The sequence below is a fragment of the Varanus komodoensis genome, unplaced genomic scaffold (assembly GCF_004798865.1).
Source record: "Varanus komodoensis strain SLA01 unplaced genomic scaffold, ASM479886v1 scaffold113, whole genome shotgun sequence".
NCBI classification, from domain to species: Eukaryota; Metazoa; Chordata; class Lepidosauria; order Squamata; family Varanidae; genus Varanus; species Varanus komodoensis.
Genome location: NW_025335325.1, coordinates 477,918 through 489,508, shown reverse-complemented (window position 1 = coordinate 489,508; position 11,591 = coordinate 477,918). Strand labels below are relative to the sequence as shown.

Below are 11,591 nucleotides of genomic sequence, written 5' to 3'. Positions count from 1 at the left end.
GGTCCCACCACTTGTCTCCCCTTCCTCTCCCTATTTACCTGCTGAAAGAAGCCCTTTTTGTTGTTCTTGATATTCTTGGCAAGTGTCAGCTCATAATCAACCTTAGGCTTGCGAAGAATCCTTCTGCAACGGGCCTCCTCCTCCCGGTAGACCCTTTTGTCTACCTGCCCCAGTACCCATTTCCTACGGAGGTTCCTCTTGCGTCTAATCCCTCTAACCACCTTTTTGCATCCATGGCGGCGCTCTCCTCCGCCTCCCCACCTTACTGACTAGAGGTATCGTCAAGGCTTGCGCCTCCAAAACCTCCCTTTTGAGTGCCAGCCACCCCTCCGCAACTCGCTTGCCTTCCAGTAACCCATCCCAGGAGACTTTCCCCAGTCTGGCCTTCAGTTGGCCAAAGTCGGCCCTCTTGAAAGTTGGCCCTCATCTTATCAGTCATGCAGCTGCTTGCGGGTGCCCGGTGTGCATCTGGCCAGCCACAGTGTGAACAGGATGATGGGCAGAGGTGCCCGGCCTGGTGTTTTTCATACTGCCCTGATGGCAGGCAGACCAGAGCTTGTTGTCTTGCTTGCCAACAGAGTGGCCTCCCCAACTGTGGTGTCTTCTCCATGTGTGGGTCTCCAACTCCCACAAGCCTTTGCTGTTTTCAATGTGAGATGGAAGAAAAAGAGAGGTAAGGAAATTGGATTATGTTAATCTGAGGCTCAGTAAGGCCTGTGGTTTCCAAGCTCTCGATAAAGGACTTCCACATGTGTATATCTGAGGAGGGCCTTCCTGTGCCAGACCAAAGCAGGTGTCCAGCTTCCAGCCCAGGGCAGACAAATGCCTCTGTGTGAGTCTCACCAGCCAGGGGGCAGGAGTGGACAACCTCTGCCCTTGTTTGTTACCAGGAGGTGATGCTTTAACACAGGGACTGAGCAACTTGTGTTGGCTTATGGCTTCCATCTCTCCTTACTGACCAGGACTGGAGGACATTGTCAGCCAAACATCTGGTGAGCCTCAATTTGCTTGCCTTCCGCTGGAGAGGTTACTTCTGGCCCATTTTAAACTGGCAGTGGCTAATAGTTCTTCGCAAACATGGCTGGCTGAGGCATGATGGGAGTTGTTGAACATATCTGGAAGGCCCCCATTTCTGGGTAGAGATGTGTTCTGTGCGGGTGCTGGGGTGCAGTTTGTCCTAGATCTCTTCGTCTGAACCATCCCAATCTTCCTGTTAGGTCGATTCAAAAATGAGTCCATTTCTTGATAATGTAACACTTTTTTATTTAATCTGAGAGTCTGGATGGAACGACACAAGTGATCTGCCCCATTTCATTTCATCAGCCTGGCAGGGATGGGCAGGTTGGGGTTTTGGAATTCCAAAGCCAGGCTGCAGTACAACTTCAAGCAGGCCAACAGTCATCCTAGAATACAGCTTAGTGAGGCCTGAGAAGTTTCTTGGCTGCAGTTGTGTGCACTCTCAACTTGGGTCAGAAAACACCTTTTTATGCTGCAAAAAAACAGCATGCTTGTCTTGCTCAGACAGACACGGCAGATTCAGCTTTCAGCTTTGGAAATGACAAAATCTTGAATTCCAGCAATGCAAATGGCTTAACCCTCTGGGAGGCCCCTTGCCTCCTCAGGAGCCAGAAGTTGGCAGGGTTGCGGGCTGGAGAAACATTGAAGTTTCAGGACCAATGAACCTGGGTTTTTGCAGCAGCCATCTGACCCCATGATGCCTCCTTTTACCTTCAGCTGATACGAAAATTGCTGCATTAGTTGTGTCCCCACCATCCTCGCTATCCAGCACTGATCTCGCTATCCCCTAGTGTGACTAAACCCTGGATTATGGTTAGGTACATCCTGCAAAAGCCTTCACGAAATGTACTTTAAAGGATGCAAATCCAGCTTGGATCGGGGCCACTTGTGAAGCAAGTGTAAGAATTACAGCAATCTAGTCAACTGCTTAATACTTCCTTTTTTAAAGGTCATACATGTCAAAATACAGATCTGTATTAAATATCCATATCTGCAGTTGAAAATTGTACTAGTATTATTCACCAGGATGTGTATCTTCCTAAAATCACAGGAATGAGGTTTTGCTTCCATAATGGGATGTATGTTTTGTTTTTTACTTTTTTGTGCATGGCTGAAATATCAGTGAAACTGACATGTACTGACAAGCTGATAACTGTTTGGCAAGTGAGAAGATGAGTTAGACAGACTAAAACACACACACCCCTGGAATTAATACTTGTAGGAGTTCAGGGAATCATAGCGTAGGAGTATCGGAAGGGGCCAGTAAGACCATTGAGCCCAACCCTGTGCAGGTTGCTGCTTGTTCTGGATGATGCTCCCCTATCTTGACAGTTGTACAAAACCCCTCCAAAAGAAGCACGGGGAGAGAGCCAGTTTCCCAAGCACCTGGGCCGGCATTGCCCATGAATGCCCCCTCCCTGCAGCTACAGTGCTGGCTCACTCGTTGTGGAGTCTGTTACCCACAGGATGCCTGCCATCTGATGTGTTGTGATCATAATTGTTCCAGAACTGTGCTGGACTTATCTTTGCCTGCACTGCAGGGAGTCCAAGTGAATGGCAGCTTCCAGCAGGTAGTCCAGTGTCACATAGGTTTTGGGGAAAAAGCAAACTTGTATGATCCCCCTACCTTCTTGGAAAACAGTATCCAATTTCACAACTATCCAGGTGTGGACAAAGGGAAGGTCATTGATTGCAGGTTTTGTGTGTGTGCCTGATCAAGAACCCCAATGAGGTCTGGAAACTTGCCACGTTGCATTACAACTTTCTGCTGCAAGAATGACCTCGTGCTACTGTTGGGTGCTGCCTGCCCGCAGAGTGTTCTCCAGGATACCTTTCCCTTCAGAGAGTTTAACCCTGACTCTGTGAGAATAGGAATCTGCCTGGCACTGAATCACTTACCTTGGTCCATCTGGCAGCAGCCACTTTCCAGGGTTCCCTGCAGGGTTATTTCCACCCTTACATAGAGCTGCTGGGAAGCTGGGCCAGCAAGGTCTCCCACTTGGGGCATAGGAAGGGGTGTCATAAGTGCAGGTTAGGGGACAAGTGGCTGGAGAGCAGCACTTGTGAAAGGGACCTCGGGGCGCTGGTTGAATGCAGGCTGAACACAAGCCAGCCGTGTGATGCAGTGGCCAAGAGGGCGAATGCCACCCTTGGTTGCATGGCCAGAAGTGTGGCTTCTAGATCGAGAGGGGTATTACTGCCACTCTATATGACTCTGGTGCACCCGCAACTGGAGTATTGTGCGCAATTCTGGGCCCCTCGTTACAGAAAGCACACAGCCACGTTGGAGTCAGTGCAGCGTAGGGCCACACGGTTGGTGGCCGGTTTGCAGGGGATGCCGTATGAGGCGAGACTGAGGGAACTGGGTCTCTTCAGCTGGAGGAGACTCAGAGGGGATGTGCTGGCGACGTACAGGTATGTGAGGGGGTGTCACACGGAGGTGGGCAGAGACCTGCTCTCCCCTGCAGAGGAAGGCAGGACGCGCTCCAAGGGAGCCAAGCTCAGGGAACCCAGGTTCCGTTTGGGTGCCAGGAAGCACTGTGTGGAATGGGCTTCCCCAGGAGGTGGCCGAGGCCCCATCGGTGAGGGTGTTTAAGGATAGGCTGGACGTGCACATGGTGGGCATGTGGTGAGCAGAGCCGGCTGGAGTCAGGGGTCAGACTAGATGGCCCGGGAGACCCCTTCTGACTCGCTCTGTTTCTGTTTCTATATTATGCTGAAAATATACCATGGGTGCCAAGAAATGTATACACATTTTAAGAGATGTTATCTGTGTATTACTTTTCGAAGTTGAATTGAATTAGGATGGCAATGTGTAATATGATGTTCACTCAAAAATGAAGTTAATCAAATAAATGCTAAGAAAATGGCAGAAGCATGGTTGTCATCTGAGGAGCACAAGACCATTTGATGTGGTACTTGGAATTTGAGAACGTTGTGGAAGTATGGTGGAGGCATGAGTATGCAAGAGAACCTCCAACACACCTAACAATCCCACACGTCTGAGATAAATTCGAGACACATGGAACTGTGTGCGATGTGCACAAGGGAAGATCCAGCACAGCAACAAGTTTGTCATAACCAGACGTGTCTGGATGCTGATGGTAACCACTCTGAACACCTCTTGTAATTCCAGGAGCCAAATGTGACTGGTATTCATCTTTTGTTATCAGTATATATTGAGTATTACAATTTTAATAGTTTTTTTCCCTTTCTTAAAATTTGTATACATTTTGGCACCCTCTGTATATGCAGGCAGGCCAGAATCTAGCAGTGAATGCCCTTAGCAGTATAGCTACATGACTTAGGGCTATTTATTTTGGTCTCTAGGGGGGCAGCCTGGAGACCAGCATCAATCTGCTCAACAGCAATGGACACAGCCCGGGGTACCAGGGCTGCTCAGCAGCAGGGGTATCCCTGGCATCTTTTGCCATCAGCTGCTTCCTAGTAAGGGTGCCTGCAGTTGCAAGCAGTTGTGGAAACTGGATGGCCCAAGGGGAAAGCAGCCTGTTGAGACAGACCGTCCTCTGCCCAGCTACAGGCTGTCTATGCTTGAGGGTGTCCCAGGCAGGAGGTCACACCTGGAGATGCTGCTAGGAACCAAATGGGGGACCAAGCCCGGCATGCTGGCAGGGGACCTTGGGTTGTGCTTTATTCCTGGCCAGTAGATGCGTGGTGCAGCAGAGGCTTGTCTGCACTGACTGGCATCCCCACTGGCAGGCAGCCTTCTCAGCCTTGTTGGAAGGAAGGTGGAAGCCGGAACCAACCCGTTGCTTATCTTAGCAAAGCTCAGAGAAACACAGCCATTGTTTCAGAAATCAAAGGGGTTAGATTTGCTTATGGTGCCATAAAGATGGAGGCAAAACTCAACTTTGAAGTGATTTCTCTTCTGCATGTCTTCACCACCGCAATCTCCCCAAAGGTTCCACTGTTGGAGTTTCTGTGCACCTGCTGCCCTGGGAGGTTGAGCTAAGGAAGCAGGAGAAGGAGCAGCTGCCCCTACATTCTGAGAACCATGCCTCCTCCGAGAGCCTTTCTTAGAGCTGCACATTAAGGCTGAAGCAGCTGTTTCTGAGCCGGAGGGAAGCACGGATTTGGACAGTCTGGTCAGATAATGGAAAACTGAGTGTCTGCTGATGCAGCTTGCTTACATGACAGCATGTTCTCCAGAGCAATTTGCCAGAGGTCGGAGAGGGCCTTGTTTACCCTGCAATAGCTTTGGGGGTGTTTATACTCCCCCAATGTTTACATACAAGCTGCAAAGAAGACAAATCACAGCAAAAGTATCTTTTTGCTCAGTTAGGTTTCTGAATCTTGTTCTTAAAACTGGCAATCTTCCCCAGTTTTAGGGTCTCTGAATATGTTGCCCTGCAACCCCCATTATTCTAATCTGGGAATGATGGGACTTGCAGTCACTCTCATCCAGAAGCCCCAAGGTTCAGGGTGGCTGTCCTGTAGAGGAAGTATGCAATGATTTGGGGACAACTTTATGTGAAGTACCTGTGAAAGTCAAAAGTTGGGACACATAAATGATGAGTAACTAATACCAGGGGATTGTTCCCTCAAGTTGCCTGCATGCTGCGACCTGGAGAATTTCGACCCCAGGATGGTGCTTTCAGCCCCTAAGAGAGGCCGCTTCCCCCGTCCTGGGTTTGTCCCATCCGGTAACCAAGCAAGGAAAACAAATCCGTGTTGGCCTGCTGCCACTCATGCAGGGCCCTGACACTTTCTGATTCAATCTGCAACATCAGGTGAGGCCTCAGAGGAGCCACGACAGTCTTCTCCTCCAGCCCCAGCATGCTGAGTTGCACGGTGTCAAGCCACAGCCAGTTTGATCTGGCGATCCTGAACAGAGAAGTCCCTCCTTCCATCAGCACAGCAGAGGAGAAGATACACCCAGGGCCCTCCCGGTCATCCCTGCTAGTGCTGAGCCCAGGGAACTGTGGTGGTGCAGCCACCAGCATCATGGGTGTGAGTGGCAAAGGGCTGTGCTGGCCAGCTCCCCTTCCACCCTGGTGCATCTGAGAGTTCACTGGGCCCTCTTGGCCTTTCCACTCCTCTCTGGGGAAGGATGGAGCTCGTCCCTCATCCCCAAGGCAGGATGGGCCTCTGCCCTCGGTCACGCCAGCTCCAAACTGGGAAAGTCGCTCCTCTCTGTGGAAGCAGCGAGCATGCAGGGCTCCCCTCTGCTCAGCCCTGGGCTCTGCCGCTACTTCTTGGCCGCTGCCAGGCCATCCCCAGCTGGAATCGCCTCCGGCTCCCACAGCAGGAATTCATGCAGGAGCGTGTTGACCGTCTCCGGGCACTCCAGCATCACCATGTGGCTGCCCTCATCAATCACCTTCAGGGATGCGATGAGCAGGATCTGAGGGCAAACCAAGCAAGACACACTCAGGAGCAGCCCTCCCTCCCGTGGGCTGCAGGGTTCCCTCTCCTCACCCAATTAAACCGCCCCCTTGGCATTACGCCCTTCTAGTGAGGAAAGGGGTCCCAGGATCCTAACTGATTTCCATCAGTGCCCTTCCCAGCAGTTCCCAGTTTATGGGAGTTTATAGATCTGGATGCCACATGGTCTTGGCCACCATAGAAACATAGGAACAGAGTGAGTCAGAAGGGGCCTCCCGGGCCATCTAGTCTGATCTCTGGCACCAGCCAGCTCCACTCACGACATGCCCACCATGTGGACGTCCAGCCTGTCTTTGAACACACTAACCGATGGGGCCTCAACCACCTCCCGGGGAAGCCCATTCCACACCCTCAGGGTCCCGACTGTCAGGAAGTGCTTCCTGGCGTCTAAATGGAACCTGGGTTCCCTGAGCTTGGCTCCCTTGGAGCGCGTCCTGCCCTCCTCTGCAGGGGAGAGCAGGTCTCTACCCACCTCTGCGTGACACCCCCTCACATACCTGCATGTCGCCAACAGACCCCCTCTGAGTCTCCTCTTCTCCGGGCTGAAGAGACCCAGTTCCCTCAGTCTCGCCTCATACGGCATCCCCTGCAAACCGGCCACCAACCTTGTGGCCCTGCGCTGCACTGGCTCCAACCTGGCCATATCCTTCCTGTAATGAGGGGCCCAAAACTGCGCACAATACTCCAGTTGCGGGCGCACCAGAGTCGTATAGAGTGGCAGTAATACCCCTCTCGATCTAGAAGCCACACTTCTGGCCATGCAACCAAGGGTGGCGTTCGCCCTCTTGGCCACCGCATCACACGGCTGGCTCATGTTCAGCCTGCAGTCGACCAGCACCCCGAGGTCCCTTTCACAAGCGCTGCTCTCCAGTCACTTGTCCCCTAACCTGCACTTATGACACCTATTCCTATGCCCCAAGTGCAAGACCTTGCACTTATCCACATTGAACGCCATCCTGTTGTCTCCTGCCCACTTCCATAGTCTGTCCAGATCCTTTTGGATCTGGAGTACCTGCTCCTCAGTTGTGGCCACTGCTCCAGTTTTAGTATCATCTGTGAATTTGATCAGCAGACTGCTCACCCCTTCTTCCATGTCGTTAATGAAAAGATTAAACTGGATCAGCCCCGGGACAGAGTCCTGGGGGACCCCGCTTGTCCCTGGCCGCCATCCCAATGATTCCCCACTAATGGTTACCCTCTGCTTTCGGTCATTCAACCATGCCCTAATCCACCAGACAGTGCTTTGGTGTATCCCAAAACTCCTCAGCTGCTCCACCAGGATATCATGGGGCACTTTGTCAAAGGCTTTGCTGAAATCCACTGCATCCCTTCCATCTAGCCATCTCGAAACCTTGTCATAGAATTCCACAAGGTTTGTCTGGCAGGACCCATTTTTGCAGAAGCCGTGTTGTGTGGCCGCCAGCCTCCCTTCCCTATCCAGCATCACTAGATCTCTCGCTATTATGAGCCTTTCCATTGTTTTTCCTACAATGGACTTAAGGTTAACAGGTCTGTAATTCCCCATTTCCCTTCTACTACCCTTTTTGAAAATTGGGACCACTGATGCCACCCTCCAGTCCTCTGGAACGTCACCCGTTCTCCACGAGGCCTCAAAAATGGAGGCCAACGGGCGTGAGGGAACCCCTGCCAACTCTCGAAGTACTCTCGGGTGTAACCCGTCAGGGCCTGGCGCCTTTGCAATGTCCAATGCCCTGAGGAGCCCCTCGAGTTCAAGGGGGGGTGACTTCTTGCGGAGAACCTCTTGTGGAGGACCTCTTGGCCACATGGAGGACCTCTAACGCAGGACCTCTTGCGGAGCACCTCTTGTGGCAGGTCCCCCCCGAAAGGCCATGGCTGCAGCTCAAGCGCACTGTTTCTGCCTTCCAGCATCCATTGCCCATGGCGAAGCAGTACCTCGGCCATCCGCTGGTCCTCCTCCACAGGGACAAGCTTGTCGTGCATTCCGTGCACGAGCAGGACAGGCACGGTGAGCTCCGCGTGGTAGACCTCATCACCCTCGGGCCAGTACTGGCCACTCATCATGGCCCGCAGGACGGAGGAGGAGACGTTGAAGGCGTTTCCTTCTTTCAGCAGCTGCTTCTCCTTGGAACCTTGGCGAGCAAAGCCAGCCCTGCAAGGGGGAAAGGGGCAGATGAGCTCAGGGGCCGTGCTGAGTTCTCCCCTAAGCTTGGGGCCCGGGCGTGTGCTGTGGCAAAGGGGATTTTGGCCTCTTTGCAGGCCACAGGGAAGCAGAAGAGATACAGATGTTCTAATTCTCACTCCTAAGAGTCGAGGCAGGTGGGGAGTGCCAACGGGAGGGTGGATGAAGAGAGGGCGGGAATGCTCACCTTGATGAATCCTGAGACTGTAGGGGAGCTCGTTCTGGGGACTCCAGACTTGCCAAAGCGGGAATGGCTTCCTTTTGGCAAGCTGATGTTTTGCATCGAGTCAGTGGTGCTCTCCATTGATCACTGGCAACTTCAGGTGGAAGCTGCCTCTGTCCCCACCCTGCTGCCCAAGCTCCTTTTAATGCTGGGGACTGAGCCTAGTGCTTTCTGCATGCAGCGCAGGGGCTTTGCTACTGAGCTATGGTTCCTCCTCCTAAAGATCAAGCAAGATTCTAGTCCTCATAGCTCTGAATCGAGTAGGAGTGCCCTCCCACCCTCTGCAATGCTTCCTTCTCTTCCACTGCCTGGGCAGGTGACTCACTTCAAGAAGCTCCAAGCCAGGCAGGGCGAGAGGCAGCGGAGGACGCAGGTGGGCATGTTGAAGATGGAGCAGAGGCTGGGCTCCAGGGCAGTGGGACCTCCCCCGTTGATCATGATGACCTTGTGGACCAGGTCAGGGTACTCGTGAGCCAGGAAGGTGCAGAAGGATACCCTGTGTGGAAGAGGAGGAAAGGGGTGAGGCAGCTGGGCCAGAAGGACCACTGGAATCTGGACTGGCAGGCGAGGGGTCCTGACTTGTGGCCCCTCAGCCCCGGTGCTGCAAGGCCTGGAGCTGGCCCATGGCTTGCCTGGCACCGCAAGCTTTGCCCCTCCAGGAGAGATCTGCCAGCACTTGCTCATTCTCTCAAGGTGACATCAGCACGCCGGCGTCTCCTCCCCCATCTCTGCCCCGCCAGGCCATGTCCCCCCACTGAAAATCCCTCGCAGTAAACCCAGCCTGGACACAATGCCACGTGCCTTGTGCGTGAGCTTGTGGACCGGCACACACTTTTGTCTGCACCAGAAAGGCATGCAGAGGATTCAGCCTCTGCTGTTGCATTGCTGGATGCAGCGTGGCCCTTCTTTGCAGAGAGCTGGCTTGGGACCAGGACCGAGGCTTGTTGGGCCCAGTGCTCCGTGAGCCTCTCTGGGTGCCTCTGAATGATGGTTTGGACTGAACCTCCCTCGTGAGGAAGGAAAGGAGTAGGAAGGGAGGAATGGTGCACGTCTACCTGAGCTCCCCTGCAAGGGCAGGTAACGCTGCAGTAATTAAAACCAGAAGGGGCAAATGTTTTGGCTAAGCTGCCTATGCTCACATGGCTTTACTCTTTGCTGCCAAGCTGTTTTCATTCCTTGTATCTTTTCTGTGTGTGTGCACCTCTCAGAGAGTTCCCGTGATTGGTTGTTCTGAAATTAAAAGACACCAGACCAGACCAGTCTCTCTCTAACTTGCACACAGCTGCATCCTGGCTCCCTTTCGTGGTGCTTTTTCAGGCTATGCAAATGCAGGCATGAGGAATGTGGAAGCACATGAAGACGCCAATGGGGGGGAAGAACAAGTGGCAATCCTTCTCCAAAACCCCTATGCCCAGCCCTCCCCGATCACATGCTCTCCAGCTGTCCTGGGCTGCAACCCCCATCATGGCCACTGATGGGAATGATGGGGGAGGGGGGTGATGCACATCTGGACCGCACCAGTTGGGGAACAGACCCAGGAAACCCTGCCCCTCACATTGGCCTTCACTCTTACCCATAGGAGTGTCCAATGAGGACGTTCCTCTTCTTGGCATACCGTTTGAACACGGTGCGCATGTCTTCCGCGAGGGCGTAGAATGTGTACGCGGCGGCAATCCGCGGGGCCGAGCTCGCCCCATGCCCAGCGAGGTCTGGGGCCACCACCTCGTAGCCCAGCCTGCTGAAGAAGTCCAGCTGCTCCTTCCAGATGTCCAGCGCGCCCCCCACACCGTGGATGAAGAAGAGCACCACGTCGCTGTGGCTCCCTTTGCAGCTGCTGATGAACTTGGTGCAGTCGATGTCGATCAGCTTCTTGGGCTTGTGCCGGCGCCGCTTGACGGCGGGGGCGGCGGGGCTGGCGGGGGGGCCGGGATGGGGGTCAGAGACCTCGAGCTCCACAGTGCTGCTGGGCTCCACGCCCTCGGGACAGGCCAGGATGTCGGCGCGCACGGAGTCGCCCAGGTTCTCAATGACCACCTGCCCGTTGCGGTACACGGTGATCCGGCGCCTGCAGTGGACGGCGCCCGCCTTTTGGGCCGCCTCCTCGGCCCCTGCTGGCCGGGCAGGTGCGATGTGCCTCACCCGCAGGACTCTCCCGGGCTTCACCTCCACGAAGCTGAACCCATCGCCCGACTCGCCGCTCTCCAGGGGGCCCACCGCGTTGGGCGTCTTGCCCATCAGGCAGCAGAGGAGCCCGTCGGCAATGCTGGTCAGCATGGCGGCTCCTGCGGCAGGGCACACGGAGGCAGAGGCGCCCATCAGCTCAGGGCACCCAGGCCAGCGGAGGGCCCCATCCTGAGAGAAATGGTGGTGCGTCCAACCCTCTTGTAAGGGGCTTGCTCCTGCCCTTCTCCCCCCCCCCGCCTAAAGAGTCCCCTGGCAAGTGAGAGCAGGGCAGCTTCCCCCAAGCCACGGCTCAGTCACTTGGCCAGCACCTCCGTGCACCTGTGCTTGTGCACCGGTGCATGAGAATGTGTGCACACGGGCAGCGCACCCATCTTTTCCTCCCCATCACTCCATGTCCAGAAAATAATCCATGTCACTAGCTAAGTTGCAGCACATGGGATCTGAGGCTGGTTCCCCTGTGGAATGGCAGCCTCAGTCTGTCTATCTGTCTGTCTTTAAACCATTTCTACCCTGTCCTTTACTGAGGTCTGAGGATGAGAGTACAATAAAGAGCAGTATCAAATAAATAACCAGATAAAACCCATATTAAAACCACATCAA

At 54.0% G+C, this 11,591-nt stretch overlaps 1 protein-coding gene across 1 annotated transcript; it reads right to left on the bottom strand.

The window, feature by feature from the left end:
- Window positions 1-5,357: 5,357 nt before the first annotated feature.
- On the bottom strand, window positions 5,358-11,081 carry ABHD8 (abhydrolase domain containing 8). The gene is made up of 4 exons (XM_044420992.1): window positions 10,381-11,081; window positions 9,133-9,303; window positions 8,338-8,554; window positions 5,358-6,382 (listed from the first exon to the last, which is right to left on the bottom strand). The coding sequence occupies exons 1-4, from the start codon at window positions 11,079-11,081 to the stop codon at window positions 6,227-6,229; spliced, it is 1,245 nt and encodes a 414-aa protein (XP_044276927.1). The 3' UTR covers window positions 5,358-6,226.
- Window positions 11,082-11,591: the final 510 nt, after the last annotated feature.

What these genes read in the sequence shown, in the direction of transcription:
- ABHD8 (XM_044420992.1), bottom strand. Translation starts at nt 11,081, where the DNA reads ATGCTGACCAGCATTGCCGACGGGCTCCTCTGCTGCCTGATGGGCAAG. An exon ending in CTCATTGGACACTCCTATGG is followed by an intron (nt 9,304 to 10,380) that starts GTAAGAGTGAAG and finishes TCTTCCACACAG; the next exon opens with GGTATCCTTCTGCACCTTCC. An exon ending in CTGGCTTGGAGCTTCTTGAA is followed by an intron (nt 8,555 to 9,132) that starts GTGAGTCACCTG and finishes TCCCCCTTGCAG; the next exon opens with GGCTGGCTTTGCTCGCCAAG.